Source organism: Colletotrichum aenigma, assembly GCF_013390185.1.
Source record: "Colletotrichum aenigma strain Cg56 chromosome Unknown KSG_Cg56_contig03, whole genome shotgun sequence".
NCBI classification, from domain to species: Eukaryota; Fungi; Ascomycota; class Sordariomycetes; order Glomerellales; family Glomerellaceae; genus Colletotrichum; species Colletotrichum aenigma.
Window position 1 is genome coordinate 1,151,276 of NW_023500909.1, and position 21,725 is coordinate 1,173,000.

At 51.2% G+C, this 21,725-nt stretch overlaps 9 protein-coding genes across 9 annotated transcripts; 3 read left to right on the forward strand and 6 right to left on the reverse strand.

Annotated features, from left to right (window-relative positions):
• Positions 1 to 102: 102 nt before the first annotated feature.
• On the reverse strand, positions 103 to 1,300 carry hxnY-2 (2-oxoglutarate-Fe(II) type oxidoreductase hxnY; the record flags this gene model as incomplete). The annotated part of the gene is made up of 3 exons (XM_037319536.1): positions 103 to 465; positions 522 to 1,189; positions 1,264 to 1,300. The coding sequence occupies 3 exons, from the start codon at positions 1,298 to 1,300 to the stop codon at positions 103 to 105; spliced, it is 1,068 nt and encodes a 355-aa protein (XP_037180695.1).
• A 932-nt stretch (positions 1,301 to 2,232) lies between these two features.
• On the reverse strand, positions 2,233 to 3,584 carry CGCA056_v004282 (Choline monooxygenase; the record flags this gene model as incomplete). The annotated part of the gene is made up of 3 exons (XM_037319537.1): positions 2,233 to 2,436; positions 2,490 to 2,715; positions 2,773 to 3,584. The coding sequence occupies 3 exons, from the start codon at positions 3,582 to 3,584 to the stop codon at positions 2,233 to 2,235; spliced, it is 1,242 nt and encodes a 413-aa protein (XP_037180698.1).
• Positions 3,585 to 5,669: 2,085 nt separating this feature from the next.
• Positions 5,670 to 6,372, forward strand: CGCA056_v004283 (uncharacterized protein; the record flags this gene model as incomplete). Its single annotated transcript, XM_037319538.1, has 2 exons — positions 5,670 to 5,880; positions 5,942 to 6,372. The coding sequence occupies 2 exons, from the start codon at positions 5,670 to 5,672 to the stop codon at positions 6,370 to 6,372; spliced, it is 642 nt and encodes a 213-aa protein (XP_037180697.1).
• Positions 6,373 to 6,688: 316 nt separating this feature from the next.
• Positions 6,689 to 8,540, reverse strand: CGCA056_v004284 (uncharacterized protein; the record flags this gene model as incomplete). The annotated part of the gene is made up of 3 exons (XM_037319539.1): positions 6,689 to 7,674; positions 7,724 to 8,167; positions 8,222 to 8,540. 3 exons carry the CDS (start codon positions 8,538 to 8,540, stop codon positions 6,689 to 6,691), a joined length of 1,749 nt encoding a protein of 582 aa, XP_037180692.1.
• Positions 8,541 to 8,823: 283 nt separating this feature from the next.
• ANKK1-0 (Ankyrin repeat and protein kinase domain-containing protein 1) lies at positions 8,824 to 10,784 on the reverse strand (the record flags this gene model as incomplete). Its single annotated transcript, XM_037319540.1, has 4 exons — positions 8,824 to 8,831; positions 8,974 to 10,165; positions 10,259 to 10,316; positions 10,381 to 10,784. 4 exons carry the CDS (start codon positions 10,782 to 10,784, stop codon positions 8,824 to 8,826), a joined length of 1,662 nt encoding a protein of 553 aa, XP_037180691.1.
• Positions 10,785 to 13,018: 2,234 nt separating this feature from the next.
• Positions 13,019 to 15,199, forward strand: CGCA056_v004286 (uncharacterized protein; the record flags this gene model as incomplete). Its single annotated transcript, XM_037319541.1, has 1 exon — positions 13,019 to 15,199. One exon carries the CDS (start codon positions 13,019 to 13,021, stop codon positions 15,197 to 15,199), a length of 2,181 nt encoding a protein of 726 aa, XP_037180694.1.
• Positions 15,200 to 15,444: 245 nt separating this feature from the next.
• DTA (D-threonine aldolase) lies at positions 15,445 to 16,548 on the forward strand (the record flags this gene model as incomplete). Its single annotated transcript, XM_037319542.1, has 1 exon — positions 15,445 to 16,548. The coding sequence occupies one exon, from the start codon at positions 15,445 to 15,447 to the stop codon at positions 16,546 to 16,548; it is 1,104 nt and encodes a 367-aa protein (XP_037180693.1).
• A 122-nt stretch (positions 16,549 to 16,670) lies between these two features.
• CGCA056_v004288 (Lactose permease) lies at positions 16,671 to 18,450 on the reverse strand (the record flags this gene model as incomplete). The annotated part of the gene is made up of 5 exons (XM_037319543.1): positions 16,671 to 17,010; positions 17,077 to 17,387; positions 17,436 to 17,786; positions 17,836 to 17,881; positions 17,939 to 18,450. The coding sequence occupies 5 exons, from the start codon at positions 18,448 to 18,450 to the stop codon at positions 16,671 to 16,673; spliced, it is 1,560 nt and encodes a 519-aa protein (XP_037180700.1).
• Positions 18,451 to 19,758: 1,308 nt separating this feature from the next.
• On the reverse strand, positions 19,759 to 21,458 carry chyH-2 (FAD-linked oxidoreductase chyH; the record flags this gene model as incomplete). The annotated part of the gene is made up of 4 exons (XM_037319544.1): positions 19,759 to 20,391; positions 20,443 to 20,834; positions 20,889 to 21,105; positions 21,189 to 21,458. 4 exons carry the CDS (start codon positions 21,456 to 21,458, stop codon positions 19,759 to 19,761), a joined length of 1,512 nt encoding a protein of 503 aa, XP_037180699.1.
• Between the last annotated feature and the right edge of the window lie 267 nt (positions 21,459 to 21,725).

The following is a 21,725-nucleotide window of genomic DNA, read 5'->3' on the forward strand; positions in this document are numbered from 1 at the left end:
TCCATGGTCTGCAAATATCACAATCGACAGCTTCAAATGAGTGGCTCAAGGCATTTTACGATAGACGACTCATGAAATTGCTACAGATATTGAATACAGTTATTACGCCACAGCAATTTGAGGCGGCTGTGCCTGCTGCTGTGACAGAAGCTTCTGCTTCTCAGCCAAGGCCTTCTCCAAACCCTGCTTGTACAATTGGGCCCTTCCATATGATTCCGCGTAGGCTGCCGACACTGCTTGCTCGACAGTGACAGGGCCGAACTTCGCTGGTTGGGTGGCGGACTTGCAGGTGGGGATGCACTCGACCAGGTAATCCGGGTTTCCGGAAACGAAGACAGGGATAGAGTAGCGCTCCTGGCCAGACTTGTTGATGACCCGGTGGATGTTGCTCTTGTACTTCTCGTTGGTCCATCGGGCCATGAGGTTGCCCAGGTTGACGACAAACGCGCCCTCCGTAGGTGGGACCTGGAGTTGATCAATAACTGACGCAAAAGTGGTGTATGGGACATGCTGGCACTTACATCGATCCATGTCTCATTCTTCTGGTCCCAGACCTGGAGACCATCGACCTTGTCCTGAAGGAGCATGGTGATGGCACCGAAATCCGTGTGGGCTCCAATGCCGCGAGTGAGTTTCTCATCCGCATCTACAGGCTGCGATGGGTAGTGGAGCATTCTCATTGTGGCGACCGCACCGTCCATGAACTTGCTGAAGTAGCTCTCCTCGAGGTCGAGCGACAGAGCAAGTACTCTCATCAGATCGGAGGCCAGAGACAGAGCTGACGAGTAGTACTCCATGGATGCGGATCTGAAGGTCTCGAGCTCGCTTCCGAGACCCTCGGGCCACTGGTTCGGTCCGCTGTTGAGCTTCTTGTTGACAAAATAGGGGTGGTCCTTGGGGATCTCAGCACCGATGTAGAATCCCTCTTTCAACTCGGGCTGCGTGCCCTCTTCGAGGATCTGCGATCTCAGCATCTCGTAGCCGCGGTTCCAGCTGTTGTTCTCCTTGGCGACCTTTTGCTTTTCCTCGAGGGGAAGCGAGAAAAGCTTCTTAGCGTTCTCCATCACAGCCTTCTGCTGTTGCAGGGGTACGGAGTGGCCAATGATTTGGAAGAAGCCATTGTAAAGGCAGCTGTCGCGGACTTGGTCCACAACCTTCTGCTTCTCGGCTGGATCTTCCGAGTAGAATGCTGCGTGAAGAAACCGGTGTTGTAAGAAGACATGCTCACTAGATGTGTAGGCTTGCGCTGTAGGGTGAACTTACCTGAGAAGTCGATGATGGGAATCTCGAGAGGCGCCATGATGTGTTCCAGTGAGATAGACTCTTGAATAAGGCTGGTGTGGTATTGCGAAAAATATTAAGCTAGTGCTGTAGGTGGTGTGTCTTCAGATTCTTCAGCTTGAATCTGTCTTTTCAAAGTAATTTCATATCTTCCATGCCATGAACGTCGGAAAAATATAGTTCTAGATGTCAGATGAAACTCTTCATCATCTTCGTGCATCCATCATCGTTCGCTCTACAACGCGACTATTCGGCTTTCCGAACAAAGCTCGCCCTCGCGTGAGCATCAATGTTGAAGACTCGAAGAGTGGGGTGGCTCATAGATAGCACCCATCCTAGGCACTAGCATAGCGTCACTCGTCGCCCATGAAAACGGCACATGGAAAGTATGTGTCAACAGAATGGCGGGGACGATAAGTGGCGTAGGGTGGCCGATGTTGTGCATGGATTCACTTCCGTTGTCGGTCCTCCCGTGTCACCCCCTGGCACCCACTTTCCCCTCACGCCGGAGAACGATAAGATGCGGCCCAAGATAACAATGGCATGTGCAACCCAGAATAGCTCCCAAGCCACATGTCTCACATGTTGATGACATCCACGTAAATTTCGATATCAAAGGCGAAGGCTTGTCACTTGCCAAGAGGGCATGGTCGGCGGCCGGACAAGAGTCGGCTGTCGCTTCGGCTGTCGGCATACTCGCGATATCCTGGAGACGCCATCACAACGTAACTTTCAATGTTTTGTACAAACAAGACAACGACTAAATCATCAAGGGAGAAACTTCAGTTCCAAGAATTCCCTGTTCGGAATGTCAAAACACAAAAAGACTTCCCATAGATAGTTTGACAAGTAAGATCAATCTGCGATTGTACAAATTTGAAGAATTCCAACGCTTGTTGCTACCGTCTAATACCGTAGTGATTACATGTTGCTCACGACCCACCAACTCCATCACCAAGCCAGTTCCTGCCTTGCCGCGCACGCTACCTTCTCAAGCTCTGAACAGAAAGTCTCTTCTTCACTCAGCTTGTTCGTGTTCATCTCCCCAAACAACTTCGGCGTTGCCGGCCAGATTTCCCTACCTCCTTGGTCCAACTCCTTCTTTCGGTGCGCCATGACCTCTTCTCGCAAGGTGTTCTGAAAGTGAATAGGGCCCTGTACTCATCTTAGAAGACCACGCAAATCAAGAAAGATAATCGTCGACATACCTTCTCCTTTTCGGGATGTAGCTCGCCGTTGATGAACACACCTGCACTGAGGTTTTCCTGAGCTCCAATGCAGAGTTGCTTATCTTCTTCCAGCACCTGTTTGTAGAAAGCGTTGATAGCAGCAAACTCCTCGTCGCCAGCGTTATGGTGCCGGTAGACTTCATTCTCAATCCTTGTCTTTGTGGCGCTGACGGGAATCATTCGTTGGATGTAGAAGAAGTTCGAACTACGGTCAAGGTCAATGTGGTTTCTCATGCAGTCAAAGTCCCGGGAGCAAACTTACGTGATCGTTACTGATGTCGAAGGGAAGAAGAAAGTAATGGACCTCCTGAACTCGTCCTCTTCTTCTTGCGCCTTTTTGTTGATGATTTCATGCTCCAAACAGCCCCCGCTGGGCTCGACTTTGTACTTCGTCAGGTCTGAGACGCCGGCAATCAAGGGGTGTGATGTTGGACAGTGGTAACATTCGTTGTAGTTCTCGATCACCGTCTTCCAGTTTGCGTCGAGTTCCATTTCCCATACATGGTCATAGTTGTAGCCACCCGCAAAGTCGAAGTTCTGCATCCTCGGCTTCTGGTATACGCCACCAAATTCATCCTCCCACTTCACATCAGGCTCTCCTGCTTGAAGATTCACCCAGATGAATCCGGCAGGATCAATCCGAACGTTTATGGGTAGAAGGCCATGCTGATTCTTGTCGAACCCTCTCACTGTGTCGAAGCGCGGGGCTTTGGCAAGGTTGCCTTTGAACCCATACGACCAGCCGTGATATTTGCAGCTCAAGATGCTAGCTTTCCCGGTCTTGTTTTCAATAACAGGGTATGCACGGTGTCGGCAAACATTGTGGAAGCCGTTAATGTTTCCTTCTCGGTCTTGGATGAGAAAGAAGGGGAAGTCGGCGTAGTTGAATGACACATAGTCGCCCGCTTGCTTGAATCGCAGGGAGTGCGTGACCAAGATCCACTTTTTGGAGATGATGGCTCGTCGCTCAAGTTGGTGCAGTTCAGGAGATCGGTACCAAGAAGCTGGGAGGCTTCGGGAAGGTTCAGGCTTGGCGTTTTCCGTCCCTGATGAGAACCCTAGGTAGCGCCACATGTTGAAGATTGAAGTTGGAATAAGTGGGTAAGCTTTTGGAGGCTCTGTAGGCCGTTGCAGATGCTGGGTTCGTGATTGGAACAAGAATTATGGACACGCAGCGTTCATCCTGTCTGTTCACCAAGTCTTGGGATCTGAAGACCACTGTTTCTTTAAGTCCATGACCCAGGAACTGTAAGCCATCCCAAGGCTGAGTAGGTGCACCTGTCGTGGGGTGGGGAAGAGGCTTCATGGCCACTGGATTAGTGCGTGTGTAGTGAAAATGGGGGTGGGGGTGGAGGAGGCGGAAGGGCCAACTCTTAGTGTTTTGGGTGTCGATAAGCCGCAATCAGCAAAGATAGCACGGGATGACAACAACGGCCAGCTCATGATTTTTCGACCGCGGGGTTCATCTCATTTGCTTCAAAATATGCGTGGCTGCCTGTCAGGCATAAAACGAAGGCATGTGCCGGAGGGAATACGTGGGGATGGCGATAGGCGTCGGAGACCAGATTCGGGACGCCGGAGCGATCTCGGAGACAGCCCACCATGCCAGGGAGATTCTAACCCAGACACACTCTTTCAGAGAGAAGCACAGTCTAAGCTACGTTAGGTCCATCGGAAAAGCCTCGTCGTTGAAATCCTAAACTGACCTACTAGGTGTCATTTCAGGATCCTTGTTTCAACCTTTGATCGGAGTTATGGAACTTCAGAACTTCGGGTTCCGTTTCAATCGTCGACAACGAAAGAATTTACGAGAATATGCAATTAAGACACTGACTCAACAGCGGTAAGTTGACTTCGCTACCTCTCAGTTGCCCGTTCCATCTCGTAGAAGAAGTTGCCATTCTAGGAACAGGGAAAAGCGGGACTCTTCGCTCTAACTACAATATTATCTATCAGCTCCTTCTACAAGACCATTCAAAGACAACACCCGCTCGTCGCCGAGCTTAAACCTTCAGTGGTCTTTTAAGACTACTTTTAGTGCCTGAAGGTCGATTTGTCGACACATGGTCTCGTACTGGTCCTCCGTCAAAAAAGCCCTTTGTGATAAATCATGACCAGACGTTCTACCAAGCGTTCATGAGGTCCCAAACTTCACCCCGGACAAGTCTGCACTGCTCAATGATGACATGCCCGGAAAACGCGCCGACCTCCGAACACGTGCTCAACTGTCGATGCGGCCTGCGGCGATCGACGACCCTCGGTGCCTGGGAAGCCCAGATCTGATGTAAAATGCATAATTGTGGGTGCGACACAACTCTACAGACAACTCGCGGGTGTAGTAACCGATGACCCAAAGAGACGCGCTTTATGCAGTCATGTCAGGCGACTTTGTGCATGCAGAATTGGGCAGCCAGGCGTCTGTAGTCCGCCATCGGGTAAGCATAAGCCCCATTCGTTCGAGGGTCCGGCTTACCTCGGTGTAATGCTCAACTGCAGGCCGCAATAACTATAAATCCCCATAAGCACAGCATCCGACTCGGCCCGGTGTTGTGCCATCTGTCACTTCCGGTCATATGACGATTTCTGTTTAGGCTGGAATGACTCGGAATGGCTGGTGCGAATGAAATATGATTCCAACACACCAGCCATGCACGATCAGGCAGGCAGTGTCTGCGATGCCTACCCCAATATGCAACTTCCTGTTCGCGTTTTGCTAGCCACACTCACATGGGAAGTCTAGAATTGTTGAGATCAATACAGGGTCCGAGACAAACTAGCGTGATTTGCCAATGGCAGCGTCGATCTGGTCTAGCAAGGCAGTGTTGATTGCTGCCCATGGTTCGGGCATGGCTGCCTTACCGTTCAATAACGCGACCCTCCGTGGCCAACGACGGGGGTCTCATACATGTCAATTCCAAAGTGACATTTTCCAATTCTTCGGCCCCCAACCAAGGCATAATGACGCGGGCAGTAGTAGCGTGGTAAATATTTAATGCTTAATCCCCGCGATCCGCTGCATTTGTGATCTTTCAAAAGAACCTTAGTCTTCCTCGCGCCATTTCCTTTCATAGCATAGACCTCAATTGAACGACCTCAATTGAACGACCTCAATCTCTAACCGGATCAGACTTCAGTGCCTGCCACTGCCTTTGAGCAAATATGGCGCCACGTCACAGCCATCATCGAAAGCATGCAGTTAAAACGGCTCAAGAAGATACTCCTTCAAAGCCTCCTCCGCCGCCGGCAAATCCCAAACCTGCCGCACCAGCAGCAACGCCGTACGTGGCCCCAGTTGCGGGCCCGTGGTCTGCCTGGACTCTTGATAGTGAAGATAGGGGGTTTTACTTCAGAAATCGCGTAACAGCAACAGGTGTGTCCTCATTTACATGGCGTACATGTATTTATGGCACCAGCTAACAGAGGACTTTCAGGTCAAATGCAGTGGGAATATGCCACATCCACGCCTTTGCAAACATACGCCTATCCACAATTGACGGCAGAGCCGCCATTCTTCTACTACCGCCCCGTCGTAAATCCTCCCATGCAACCTGCGTACGACTACACGCCTCGATATCCAGTCAATGTAGCCGCGAATGATGTCCAGTCTAGCGACGCTTCCACGTCCGACACTACGTCTGACTCTGAAGACTTTGACGTCGCTGCTGCTAAGCTGGCAGGATTCTCAATTCCGGCAATCATCGATGTGGATTCCAAGAAGATTGAGATGCGACTTCCAAATCTTCGATCTGGAAACACTACCTTTGTCTGGGATCGAAAGCATGGGCACTCGTCCAAGACAAAGATCTACTCAGATACAGACTCAAGGGTCGAGGAGTGGCTGAGGAATGAGTTCAGTGTTTAATGATGGCAGTTTATCGCGAGTTGGGATGCTCCTCCATCCACTTAACGTTTCTTTGTTTAAATTGTATGTCCAGCTTCCAGCGCATGTATACAGGTTGAAATGTTTTAAGTGGTAGATAAAGTCAAGTTCATTGCCTCTCGAGAACGTTCTAGTTACATTGCCTGGCGAAAGCCAAGTAGGATTTTAATTATTTCCATGAGACTGTAAGAAAATGATGGCAATCTGAGACTTCCTCGGTCGCTGTCTGCATTACATTTTATTTTCATCCAGATCGAATGTTCATGAACTGCCATTATCCATCGTCTCTTATCCAGTATTACGCGCTGGTAGTATCTGCTGTGGAAGGCTTTTCTCGTTGCGGCAAAGTTGTTTCGCTTAGGTCATCCTTGGGTCCTTCGGTGTCTTTGGATCCTTCGATGTCCGTGGGCTTTTCGCTTTCCTTCGGTTGTCCAATATCCTTAAGTCCTTCAGCGTCCTTGGGTTGTTCGATATTCTTTGGTTCTTCACTATGCTTCGGTCCTTCGTTATCCTTAGGCTGTTCAACGTCCTTGGATTGCCCGACGCCCTTTGGCTTCTTCCTGCCTTTTGGTTTCTCGCTACCCTTCGGCTTTTCGCTACCCTTAGACTGTTGAGTGTCATTTGGTCGTTGGGTATCCTTTGGTTGTTCGTTGTCTTTTGGCTGCTCGCTGCTCTTAGATGGTTCGCCATTCTTTAGTTGTCCACTCTCCTCGGTCGTCCTCTCTTCATCCTTCTCGTCTCCGGATTCGCCCTCATCCCAGCCAGGTATCAGCTCGTTATCAGCTTCTCCTTCCTCTCCAAGGTCCCAACCCTTCAGAACCCGTCTTGCCGCATCTCTCCCGACAACGGGTAGCCTTTGCACTCCGCTCTTACGCGCTTCTTCGGGTACTAGATTCGGATCTAACAAGCCAACTTGCACCAGAACACTAGCCTGGTCCCAATACACATGCTCGTGGTAAATCTTGCCTCCCCTCAATCCCACGATGCTGACCACGAGGACCTCGACCCTTTTGTTCGTAGCAGGGACACCGGGCAAGATCCAAGGCATCTCCTCGGTGTGCTTGAAGCGGACATGAACCTCGTCGACAACTCGATCAGCCCCAATAGTGCGGGAAATCAAGGTCAGTCTCATCGACGGGGGGTTGCTGAAAAACTGAGAGTAGAAACGCTCGAGCTCTGATGACCCAATTCCTCCCGTCAAAGTCGGGATATGAGTAACGTGTGGGCTCTTGTGTGTTGTGTACGATGAAAGCGTTTGGTTCAGGTTTCGGGTGAAGAATTTACCTGTGCGAGTCAGCTTGGTCCACTCCTCTCTTTTCCCTTAGATACTGACCCTGTACGTTTTCCTCCAACACGAGTTCTAGGTCCGCATAATTATTGAAGGCCTTTCTTGCCGCGGTCAAGCTCCGGCTCCATGCTAACTCGGCACAGATTTTGTCGAAGTCGTCAAGGTCATGCTCGGCGAAACCAGGCGCGGCGTCGTACGTGTAGGTTGGGTACGCCAGCTTCAAAGTTCCTCCAGTGCCAATGCCGCTTTCCACCTTCTTTCGCGTGGTTCGCCTTTTCCCTTGAATCCCAACCATCTGGGATCGCTTCGTGATGCCAATCTCCTCATCTGCGGCAAGATGAACGAGAGCCGAGATGCTGCTGGGAAAGTGCCCTTGAGGGTCTGGGATAGCCGTCGGATAGTACGCGATTAGCAGCCCGAGTTTGAACTCCGGGTTGTTGTCCAGAACGTGGTAATGCTCCAGGCACACAGCAGCGGCATCACCGTACGCTGCTCATTATTAGCATGTTTATATCATGATATGCGCCATACTGGTTCACTGACCGACGATGCCAAATGTCTGGCATGGATCCATCTTCTTTTTACTCAAAGATCGGAGCTTGCCCCGATACTTCTTTGGGTCCCCCATGGGCAGATATTCGACTTCGAAGCCCTCATCGCGCCATTCAGCTAGGGTCAACTCATCGAACTCGTCACTCTCTGCAGTTATGTATAGCTTTGGCCGCGAGCGAGGAAAGCCCGATGATAGAAAGTTGACATCTCTGTAGTTGGAGCGGGTCCAATTATCGGAGACGATGCGCGCGTTGCGACCTTCTGATTCCGGCACCGCCTTCTTGACCAGATCCGGGATGTCAATGTTCATGGCGAATTTGTCGTTACTGGCTTTGATTTTGGAAATAAGTCAGAACTGTGAAATACGCACAATCGCCTTTCTTGGGGGATTCCCATTTCCTGTTAAGTACATGAGACGAGCGCTGGGTTCGCGTGATGATGACGTCACACTCCGAATGTGCTTGGTCTCTCCATGTATGATATCAGCGGGGTCACGCACAACTTTGCGTGGAGTGATTTCAGCCTGCACAATACCAAGTTTACGAACAATGTGGTGCTTGACTAAACTTTCAGTCGTGTTCTGGCCAGCTTATTCAAGAATCTTCTCTACCACGAAAAGTCAGCTTGAATAGCCGAGTGTCTCGAAGCAAATGCCGTGCTCTCGTCTGTAGGATTTGATCAGCCGATTCTAGCCGCGGCCACGGCTCACGATCTTCCCCGCGCGTAATTAATTGCTTCCTGACGCTCGTCACTTCTATCCACCCCTGGGCCACCCCCGGCGTCGACAATAAGAGGTGCCAGATTATTTGATGCAAAATCCAGGGGCGTAAAACCAAACTTCGATAAGTTCCCAGCGTCAGCACCCCAAGAGAAGAGTAATTGAGCCGCCTCATAGTGGTCACTCTCAACCGCTTCCATCAAAGGCGTCCATGTGTCCCATGTCTCTGCATCAACTTCACTGCCTGCGTTGTATAGCAACCTGAGTGTCTTCGTGCATCCGCTCCCTGCAGCTCTGTAAAATGGTGTTGTGCCGGTGTCACTGCGAGCGAACGGTGATGCTCCATGCTCCAGCAGGAACTCAACCATTTCTTCGTTTCCCTCCTCTGCAGCAACGTGCAGAGGCGTCAGAAGCCTCACCCTATCAGGAACGTCGACTTTGGCCCCCATGTTCAGGAGACGGCGCGCGAGTTCGACATCGCCCACCATTGCCGCAAAAATGAGGCAGGTACTCCCGTCGGAAAGGTATCCGTTTATATCCTCCACGGTGGGGAGCAATGCATCTACCACGACGTGGAGATCGTTCGCGATTGCATAAGTGATGGGGTTGCCGCTGTAACGGGTGGCATCCATGCTTGGACTTTCTTCCAGAACATATTGCCATATTTTGTACTTGCGCGGGCTTTGGGCGGGGTCCAAAAACCATTGCATGTGCCGATAGAACCTCTCCATATCCGTCTTGCCAGAGGACGAGCTACACAGCCGCAAATGCGTTGCCCAGTTCGTAGCGGCGTAGTACAGGAAGGAGTACTGCTTGAGGAAAGCCTCAAATTCTGTGTAATTCTCGGGTATCTCGCGATCAAAATCAGAGAATGCGAGGTATTGAAGACATCTTTCCGCTGCGAGCGCATGCGCCTCAACTTCGCTGAAATGAAAGATGGATGCCGAGGTGGTCAAGATGTCAGATCCAGTGAGGAATTCTCTGACCGTTGCGTGATGCATCTGTACGATCGTCGCGGCGTGCGAACGATGTCGCGAGGTCTGGTAATACGATACCAATTGCACGAGTGGCGCAACAACGTCATAAGAGTCAGTAACGATTGCTTCGAAGTCCAGGGCAGTGTCGTCTGGGTCAATGGACGTTATTTCAGCCACGTTCTCCACTGAAAGTGGTATCAAACTGATGGCGAGCCATTGCAAAATATCCTTCAGCTCGGACTGGCGTTGTGGGTATTTTTGAAGGGCAGAACCAAGAATTTGCTCGTACGTGGCATTGAGACCATTAGGGAGGCTTTTTAAAGCCCGTCATACCTCTCGATCAGTTCTCGTTGCCGTGATGTAGTCCAGCTGAAGGTTGGCTTGGAGGAAACTAAGTCAGATGGAAGATTGTTAGTCGTGCGCGAGAGGAAAATGCAGCATCGTGCCGTACTTACGTTCCAGTCGTTTGAAGGACTTGATCTTTGATAATTGGCACGAGCTTCGGGTCTCTGAGACAAATCCTGTTTGACTTCATCCTCTCTTGCAGCTCAGCCGACACGAACTGCTCGAGGTCCGCACGTAGGAGGTGCTGCGAGTCCAGGTTCCATGATATAAATTTGCACTCATGTGCAAGACTCGTCCGAATATAGGCATCCTCTCGACTCGTGATCATAATCTTCCTACCGATACCTTTCTGTCGGCCCAGTGTTGGTTCCCGATGGTCAGTGATAGTTGATCCACCTTGCATTCCCATGAATTGACGTAAAACTGCAACAAAGGCTTCTTTCTCTTGTTGCTGCATCCCTTCAACCTCATCAAGAGCATCCACAACGATAACAACCTGATCGTAATTGCCCATGAAGGACTCAACGAGATTTACATAATCGCTTATTGTTAGCGAAAAGCCCTTTTTACTCTTTTGCCTTTCCGAGGCGGTATTAAAACACCTTTGCGAGCGTGAAACAAATTGAGCGGCAATACTCGTGAGGAAATGGAGAGTAGCTTTTTCCTTTTCTTCGAAACTGCCGAAAAAGTAAACCATAATTCCATTAGTTGATGATATTAGGGCTGGTAGGGCCTCAACGGCCGTGGCACTGGGCTATATGTCAGCTATGCAATTATTCATGGCCGTTACAACTGACCATAGAACGGATTTTCCGGCTCCCGCTTGTTGATATGTTATTTCCTTTTCACGATTCAGGTTCATAATCTGATGGAAAGCTTACAAAGACCGGTGATCCATAGCAGCTCCTCTGACTAGTCATTCACCCAGTTTGTGAATTCCTTAGATTCGACGAGCCAAGTCCCAGTCCCAGGATGTCGTCGACCCAAAAGGTCTTGCAGGGTATCTTGTGTTTGCAGATGTGTCACTGGACAAACCCAAGAAAACACTCTCTGCCAATCCGTTTGGTTGACTTTGGCCTCGATTCTGTCGACGGCAACTCGTGGGGTTATCTGGTTAGCATCATTATTGATATCTAGGATGTATATCTCACGCCATATTGGTTTCCAGGGCAGTGGAAAGAGTTTCTTTCATTCGCCGGAGACTATTCAAAGACTCTTGAACTGCCTTCTGCGCATGAAGTGGCCATGCCAATCTCTTGGCTATGTTTCTGACTCGTTCGCCGTCCTCTTTTCTCAGTGATGCTAGGGTCTGGTTGATCGAAGCTAGTAGATTATGACATTCATCAAATACTCCAATCTCTTTCAATCGAAGAAGAGCATTCTCATGAGCCGAACTCGAGTTGGTCGATTTGCTTAGGTCTCGCAAGCGACTCAAAAGACAGTCCAAAGCTGCGGTTTCCGTAAGGAGCTGTCGGATTTCCGTCGGGGCGCCAACGGCCTTGTTAAGAAAAGCATACCCCTCTGACAAAATCCTGACGGCCAGTTCTGTCAGTTGGAGAGCAGCCGCGGCGATGCCGAGAATCTCCGCCATGGCAGTATCTGAGAAATCACTGCGTATTGGAGTATCGGTGCGGAACCCTTGCAGAGTTGACATTCACGGTAAGATCAAAGGATGGAAGTGCGTTTGTGCGGGGAATATCAGCTAGACTTCTTAAATCCGGCCCGTGATTGGGACGCCTGTGTCCGCATAGATACCTAACCAATCGCAAGGTCAGCTCATCTGAGCTTGCCGTACATTTGTGGCCCAGGCTGTACCACATTAGGGCAGACAGTAATTTAGCAGGAATTGAGCAACAGAAACATATTTCACCGTTCTGTATATCGCACGTTAGATCAACTTCATCGCCCACCACAGGCGAGGTCCATTCTCATCCCATTCTAGGCCCACAATGTCGAACAATCCAATAATCACATGCAAGCCATGCCATGTTTTCCCACCCGTTGAACTTAGAGGCCACGTGAGAGAGCAGTGGCTGAAGTTCGCCCGCGACCTTATATGTTAGTGCACCAATGTGCTCAATTGACGTCCATGCTTATGAAGCAACGCTAGATGAGATAAATTGAGAAACTTTAGGAAATGGGGACTGGAAGTCAGCCTCCGTCTGATAACTAAACCTGTTTTCGTACTTCTTGCCTCGGAGGTACTTAATCTCCGAGTCTTCAAATCCCGGATGCCCTTTTGCCGTGGTAAAAATAAGGACAAGAAACTTAAATCTTACTCAGATTTTAGTTATTCACTTGTGTTAGAAGGATTCTTACAAAGTTCTTCTTGTCGCACTGGTCTGGTATTTTGGGATGGCCTCTATCCTTTATGAGGCTAGAGGTTAGATTGGCGCTTCCTTCCCGTCAGTCATCTGGACTTTGGAACGTTGTCCGGATGAACCAAGATAAGCTCATAAAGTCTTATACACCCCCCGGGGACTTTTCGCCGGCTCCTCGGACATCATTCTTCCACACGTTCGCATTCGATCTCGAAATTCTGTCAAGCTGGTTTAGGACAGACAAGACATGAATAGAAGTCGTTCGCCGTCGGGGTTTCGCCCCCTTTCCAAAGGCCAAACACGAACAACATCCCACGAGGACATCCTATTCCCGAAACTATACGAAGATGCTTGGGGTACCGGCGGATCCGGCGACAGCCGCACTGATCTGGAAAGAGCCAAGATCTTTTTGCTTCGCTTCGCCAAGATGAACCCAGACCCGGTCTTCAGCTTCGAACTGCAAGCCATCGCGACAGACCAACAGTACCGCAACATTACAGCGTTGGCTCTCGCGATTCAAACGAGGATCTTCGGCAATCGTCATCCCAGTTTTGCCCCTACGCCACTGCTTCAATGTGTCCGATTTATGCTCATCAAAGCCAAGGTGCCGGACTTCATGTACTCCGACAAAACCAAAGTTGTGATGGACTTCTTCTTCGACCCAACGATATTCAGAAACGTCGAACCTCCGCCTGTGGACGCAGTCATATATAAGTACCCCACAGGACGTCTCAAGGTTGCCATAGTTGGTGGAGGTCCCACGGCTCTGGCGTCAGCCATCTCGCTCGCCGAAAAGGGTGCTGGCAAGATCCAAGTCCACGTATATGAAAGGCGCTGGGTGGTCATGGCAGGCCCGAACGGTACTTATTTCAACTATCCGCCGACCGCAAGCAGACGCGATCAGGTCGTCACGCTGCAAGAGTCAGTCACGACGTTGATGAGCCAGGCAACGCAGCAAGCACTTTTCGAAGGGCGCCCCGAGTGTGTTTGGCCTGGTTCAGCCAACATTCAGATCCGGAAGGTCGAGGATCGGTTGCTTCGAAGATGCCATGCGCCTGAGTTTTACGACCTGATACACCTTCACGCGGAGGGCGTTACACGCGAAGACTTGTACAAAGTTGGTGACTTTCATTTGCTCCTTGGAGCAGACGGAGCAGCATCTTGGGTCCGGAAGTCTTATTTCCATGGCTACGAGAACGAACGCGGAAGGAGTTATGCCCTTGGCTTGGCATTCGATCGGCCAGCTGGGCTTCCTTGGTCGCAACCTCTGAACGTGTTTCTTACGTTGGGCCAAACCCGTTATCTCCTCAACGCCAGTGACTTCGATGGTCGCGGGTATCTCAACATGCAGCTCACCGAGGAGGAATGGCACAAGATGTTGGCTATGGATGGTCAACCTGTCACTTTTGGGTATCCAGGATGTCTACGACGGCCGGATGGGACGATCCCGCCTGGCTTTAATGAAAACCAAGTTTTCGCACCGTCGGAGAACAGAGGAGGTTCGCTGTGGAGGTCGATATCCGATGGGTTGAAGCTTTTCGGCTTCAAGGAGAGCGAGGTCATCAACGTCGTGCGCATCCCGGTTGTGGTGCAAGCTGTGCGAGAAGGCATCCAGTACCTCCCGCCATCAGATTCAGCTTCTATCAACCGGCCTCATGCCCTTGTTGCAGTCGCCGGCGACGCTGCTATGACGGTACACTTTTGGCCAGGGCGTGGTCTCAATAGCGGTGTTAAGTCTGGCATTGCCCTAGGAGATGAGATTGTTCACGCTCTTAATGCGGGCAAGTTCGTCGGTCTGCCTCTGACAGCAATGCAGCAATACAACGACTTTATCATGAAGCTGCAGGATCGCGAACACGACAAGCGCAGCATCCCCATCCTCAACCAGTCAGGGACGCCAGAAACGCTTGGATGGCTCTTGAGCAAGGCGAATACAGTTCCCGACAACGTCGCGATTGAATGGTTGGTCGGAGCCATGTCACAGATTGCAGAGCGCCTAGAGCTACGAGGAGACTGGGCGTTTCAGCCAGTAGCAAATGTCGAGCCACAACTTCGAATCGTTCTTCGACAGCTTGACTCTGAGACATTGAGAGAAATGGCAGTCAGCTTCCCGTGGCCGACGAGGGAGATGGGCGGCGCGGAAGTCCTACCCCTTCGTTCGATGAAGCCCGAAGAGAAGCAAAGGTGGCTTCAACAGCTATGGGGCCTGTTGCGGGATGAAGCCCAGAAGAAGCATCCGTCCCGCGGGGATCAAGGTGGTTCATCTCGATTCGAGGCACCTCGCGGGGCTGCCCTTCTTCCTCCGCGGACAACCTCGCCGTCTCCGCAATTCCTTACCCCGGACTCGGGAAACCCCACTCCGAATCGGCCCGAGTCGACATTGCGCCGGAGCAACGCGAGCCGGGGTGTCTCCTCTCCTGGGCCGTCGGAGAGGAACTTGGCAGTTCCCAACGGAGATCAAACCATTCTGCGGCCACGCTCACCATCTGCTGGTGGTGAAGTGCCTCTTGGAAGACTTCTCAGTGTTAACCAACGGCCGGGGCGCGCTATCTTGGCTGATGCCATGTCCCTTGCTCTTTTCCGTGTTGACGGAGACCCCTCAATGTAGTGTCATGTCCGCATGATACTTCACCGACCAATTAAATGCGAGATTATTGTGCACGGCCGAGAGCTTCAACCCCGCCCGATGATTACGGCGCTGATAAGGAGCGCCGATTCCGCTCTCCCCTCGCCGTGCGTCCGCCGAAGACACATTCCTTAAGCGTTCGCAACTCCTTTTGACGCTGCAAAGTCAATCAACAAGTCTTTGCTTCCATTTTATTCCTGAAAGTCGATTATTTAGCTCCTGCAGCCATGTACTCACCGCGTGTCGGCGATGGCCTCGACAGCCTGGACACTCCCTCCATGATTGTTAACCTCGATCTCATGGAATCCAACATAAAAAAGCTATTCGACAATTTTCTGCCTACTGGTCGCAAAGTACGACCTCATCTGAAGACCACGAAAAGCGCTGTTCTTGCCCGCAAGCTGGTGGCCGCCGGCGCAACAGGCTGTTGTGTGGCGAAAGTGTCTGAGGCGGAGGCCATCACCACGGCCGGTTTCGACGACATCCTCATCACTTGCGAAATCATCGGTGCTCCCAAAGTTAAGAGGCTTGTCGAGCTGTTCCGGAAGCACAGGGACATCAGAATTGTGGTGGACAGCGAGGTTGGTGCAACCGCAATCAATGACGCCCTGGCCCAATCTGGCATCGATCAGCCGTTAACTACCCTGATTGATCTTGACGTGGGACTGCACCGAACCGGAGTTGCGCCTGGAGAGCCGGCCTTGGCTCTCGCGAAGCACGTCGCGACGCTGCCGCACCTGCGGTTGATTGGTGTCCAGGGCTACGAGGGTCATCTTCAACATCTTCACGACCGTGAAGACCGCAAGAAACAGTGCCTTGAGTCGATGAAGACGCTGGTCGACACGGCAGAGCAACTGCGAAAAGATGGTTTCGCTATCGACGTTGTCACCACTGGAGGAACAGGAACTGGGGAGTTCTGTGCGCAGGTGTCCGGTGTAACTGAGCTACAGCCCGGTTCTTTCATTTTCATGGACACCGATTATCGAAACGCAGTTGGCACATTTTACTCGAACAGTCTTACCCTTTTGGCGACGGTAGTCAGCAAACAGGGCAAACGTCAGGTCACGATTGATACGGGCCTCAAATCCTTGACGACGGACAGTGGACTGGCAGAGTGCAAGGATCCTAGGTACAGGCATGCGAACCTTGGCGACGAGCATGGCTCGTTGACGTGGGACGAGGGAACGCCGGCGCTCAACGTGGGAGATCGGGTTGAGATGATTCCTAGCCACATTGATCCGACTATCAACCTTCACGACTTCTACTATGCGCATAGAAATGGGGTTATTGAAGAGATTTGGACTGTGGACTCAAGAGGAAAGGTCCAATAGAAACAGTAGGATGCATAATGTCGAGTTTATTTGAGATCCCATGACCAACACCAAGAACCCATTGAAAATGCAATTCCACATCAAATGGACTCCTCGACAGATTTGATCTATGAGGCGCTTACTCATGCGCTCTCGTGATGCTGCGTAATACCAGCTCTCTTGTCGTCTCCGGATACAAAGGTATCAGTAACCCTTGCTGACTCCCCGTCGAAAATGACAGCCATCTCCTCCAGCGTGTGACCCCTAGTCTCGGGGTAGAAGAAGTAGATGATCACCGTTCCGATGATCAGAATGACAACGAACACAAGGTAATACTTCCAGCCCATTGCATCGAATGCAATGGGGTTAACAAAAACGTTGAAGAAAATGCCGAAATACGTAGACATTTGCGTCAAGGCGGTACCGCGGGCACGCAGCTGGTATGGCCAGATCTCGGCGGGGTATGATACAATAAGAGGTGTACTGTGTTTGTACAGTTAGGATTAAACGACAAGCATCTTTCGAGCACCCAGGAAGGATGGTACTTACAATGCAATGTCATAAAAGCTGTAGTAGATGTACAGGAATGGAACAACCGCAAGGCCGACCGATGCTTTTCCTGTTGTGGCAAAGCCACCATTCAAACCTGAGAGGATGATGTAACTGGTGAGCATGCCCAACACACTGGTGAGGAACAAGAAACGACGGCCAACTCTATCAACCGACATGGCCGCCGAGACAGCCATGACCAGGTTCCAACTCTGCAGGCAGCCGTTGATGATGGTTTGGTCCGTGATCGACGTGATTCCGACTGCTTTAAGGACGTCTGCGAGGTAATAGCTGACTAAGTTGTTTCCGCCCTGAATCTGTCAGTTAAAAACCCTCTGTGTATGAGTCTCAGTTCTTACCCATTGAGCCAACAGGCCAAGCGTAATAGAGATAAAGGCCCTGTGCCTGTTTCCAGGGGTCTTGAACATCTCCATCCAAGACGAAGTCTCGCCGAGAGCCTTGTCATCTTCGATCGCCCGCTCGATCTCGGCCATTTCGAAGTCAACCAGCAAGGAATGCTCGTCGCCACCTCCATGTAGCTTGACAAGGATTCTGCGCGCTTCTGCAACTCGCCCCTTAGAAACCAAGAAGCGGGGCGATTCGGGAACCATGATGGCGGCTGGGAGAACGACGATCGGTACGGCAATTTGAAGAAGGGAAGGGATGCGCCAAGCCCATGTGCTATCGTAGTTTCGGGTCCCGTATGTCACCTGCATCTTGTGAGCAACATTCATACGAGTATGGCGATGATGCACGTACCCAGGCGGCAAACGAACTACCGACGAACCACCCACAGTTGTAAAGCCTAAAGTCAAGCGCCTTTAGTCGTGCTATTGCGAAGCTTGAGCAATGTTACACTCACGCTGTAAGGATTCCACGATGTGTTGGGTAAGCCAGTTCAGTGATGAGAACAGGTGCAAGTCCACCCCACCAACCACTCGGTTGACCGATGAACAGTCGCCCAAGAATGAAGCCCGTCTTGTTGGGAGTGAATGCTTGCAGCAGTGATCCTAGGAACAAGAAGGCGTATCCCACGAACAAGCCTTTCTTACGGCCCCATCGGTTGGCGAAATAGGCGACGACAGGATAGGCGAGCATAGTCGATAAGGACTGGACGGCATTGATGAAACCCAGCCATGCGCCTTTCGGTTGGTCCATGAAATTCATCCATTGAGGCAGAGCCAACAACCCGTTCATCATCGATCCATCGTATCCGTTCGCGGCGCACAAAAGGCCCAAGAAGACGCAGTAGTAGTTGAGCCATCTCAGATGTGACTTCTTGTGCCATGGGAGGCCATCCTTAGGCAGGACAGCCTCAAGCTCGGGGCTGATGCCCTTGCTCTTGTTGGAAGCACCATTCGACTTTCCAAACATGTTCTCAGAGTGTCAAGGAACGTGAACCAATAACAAAAGGGACCACGGAAGACTCCAAAAGCGCCGAAAATCTGCTCGGGGAGAAAAGAAGAGCCAAGAGAGCTGGTAGTGACAAGACTTACTTAATTGCTTCGGAACCGGGACTTTTAAGTCGATGCACAGACATACAACCGTCCCAATTCATGGTTGAATCTCCATCAACGGCAGGGAACTACAAGCGCCCCCCGTGGGGAAACCACTCAGTCTGACATGGGGTAAGTCTGGGGCAGTTGAGGTGAAGCGTCTTCGGGGGATATCGGGGTCTGAACTTCCAGCACTTGTCCAAAGTTCATCTCCTTGGCAAACGGGGCTGTTGTTAAATCCTCGACATTCCCGCGTTGAGGCTCCGCTTGTCAACAGATCAGATGGTTAGATCCAGATAACAACGTCATTCACCCTCTAATGATATCGGACTTCATCTTTCCCATCTACGAGTTGATGCTGAAGCCATGAATTCGTTAAAGAGTTCTGGACGCGGGTCAAGTGGGTAAAGCTCGCCTCGAAAGAGCTACTAACTCGCTCACTACAGCATCAACTTCCGGTCTGAAAGGCTGTCAAAGAGTTCTTCAATTGACACATTGACAAGTAAATTCTAGATGTAAACGATCAAGTCTGTGTTCTTCATATGCCGTGCAGGGAATCCGAAAGCGAGCTGAACGACTTCCCCGCATGATCTTACGACAAATAATCGGGATTTGAGGAGAGGTTGGGGGAAAGAGCGGGTCGTCGGACATTTGCGCCGCGTAGACAGGTTCCTAAGACGGCAGTACCTTCAACCTGGTGGATTATTCCTTGACCATAATGAGTCGCGAGTGGTCATAGCTCGCTGGTTGCCAGGCAGTCTTGAGTCTGGACTTGATTCGGTGAATGCTCACCGCAGGGGATACTACGACTCGCGGAGTGTCGGGTAAACTCCGCGCTTTACACCATCCAGCTCCGACAAACTCCGCAACGCGTTCAAATAGTAGCATCGGAACGTCAGGGACGGGTAATCATCGGCATATTGTTGCTCTAAACTCCTACGGACCAGGATATCGTGGGCGTTCCCGGACTGAGCGGTCCGTCACACCGTCTGTACTCCATCACTTGCGTCCTAGACCTCGCATACCATACGCGTTGAACCACGAACATGCTCATGCGTGCGTGATGTTACGCTCAGATTACTCCATCGAGATTGTGCGGCTGCCCTTGCCTTTTCTGTTGGAACGTTCCTCGATCTGGGAAGCACAGCCCCTGAGACAGGGGCTACCTTTCTGAGTGCTGTGAGCCTCACACAATGGGATTGTAGAACCTCATCCGGTTCTCTGGATCCCACTTCTTCTTCAAGGCCCTCAGTTTCTCGAGTCTCCATTCTTCCCACCCATACACAGACTCCAAAGACTCGTCCCCATGCGCATAATTGACGTACGCCCGCAGCCGCTCCGGATCGTCGCTCGCTTTCAGTAGATGACCCCGCAACCTCTCTCCATAGTCTTGAGCTAGAGCATCCAGAGACGCGTTTGGCTTGTACACGACGTAAGGGGTGACCAAGAGATCATCATCGCGATGCGGGAAGGCAGAGCTCTTTTCATCAATAGCCTTGACCCCCTGCGTCGAATAGCCCTCCAACATGAAGAACGAGCCCGCAAGCTCGGGAACGGTAAGAGACATCTCGGTCATGTCGTCAAACACTTTTCGAATGGCGGGAAGATCGTATCTCTTTAGCCCGATAGGATACCTGAGACCAGTGTTGCCTTTGGCACAACCGAGGCTGTCCTCACTAGTAAACACCTTCACGGCCAAGTCGGGCATCGGGGTAGAGCCACTTTCGGCACTGACATGCTCGATATCGAAAAGAGGCTTGGCATACTCTACGGTATCATTTTCACTTCCATCGTTAATGATGGCGTACCAGACGATTGGCTAGCAACGTTAGCCATGGAAAGGAGGTGGATCCGCATTCGGGGAACGTACTCTCTTCGGATCAATGTCGGGAAGGTTAATGAAGTAAATCCAGTGGGCGATTTCAGGCGGTTGCGTCTCCATCATCTTGTTGGTCACTTCCATTACCTCTTCTAGGTGCTCAGCGAGGAAGATGAAAATGCTGTAGCCCCAAGCATTGTTCTTGACATCGTAGACGCGGTACTCCCACTCGGTCACAACGCCGAAGTTGTGTCCAGCTCCCTGCAAGGCCCAGAAGAGGTCGGGGTTGGTCTCCCCTGATGCCGTCACCGCTTCGCCGCTGGGAAGGACGATCCGGGCCGAGATGACTTGGTCCGAGGCTAGGCCGTACTGTCCCTGTAGCCAACCATGGCCGCCTCCGAGGATTGGTGCTGAAAAGCCGACGCATTCGCAAAGGCCGGTCGCTTGGGGAGATAAGCATCTGGTCCCTGTCAAATATTCTGGGGAAATGGACTCACTCGTCTGCTTGCCTGCCGCCCAGAGGGCATTGACAACCGTTTTCACACTCGCGCCGCCGCCTAGAGTTGCCGTCTTTCCATCTTCTGCTATCTCAACCTGATTCCAACCCCGCACGTCAATCATGATCGCGTCTTTAGCAGCCTGCAATGCTTCGGTCGCGCCATGCCCGCCAGACCTGGCGAGGAAGGGTATTCCATGCTCATTAGCGTACCGGATCTGTGCAAGTCGGTATCAATCAGTCTTTCAGTCCACTGACGATCAGTCGACCCGAACTCGTTCTCGACTTCGTGTATACGTACCGTGGCTTGGATATCACTCTCCGTAAAGACATTCACGACAGCACCCACGCTAGGCGCATGCCACTCTCTCCATCTGCTTATAGACGATTCGAATGATGGCTCATCGGGCAGCAAGATAGATGCTTGGGGCGAAAGTTGCGCCGCAAGCTCCGTCCAAGACCCCGCGACGTTGTGAGCAAGCAGTGAAGCGAGACCGAGGCAGCCAAAGATCTTCTGGGTAGAGACTGTCCGGTTCAGCGCCCAGGCTACCCCAGCGATCAGTACCTCCATGTCAAATATGCAAATAATCAAGTTTCAGCTCAAGAGATGAGAAAACTACTATCAAAATGTTCCGTCATCCACTGGTGAGTCGCAACACAAAGATAAATGATTTACAAGAGAAGTGCGGGGCTTGTGCATGTTTTTTATCGTCGCAACAGAAGGGACAATTCAAAAGCTGCATGACTTAGCGAATAATCTGACAGCAGATCAGCGGCTAACCGAACTCGGTCAGTGGCCAGTGGGATGAAGAAAACTGGGAGCATCGGTGTGATAGTA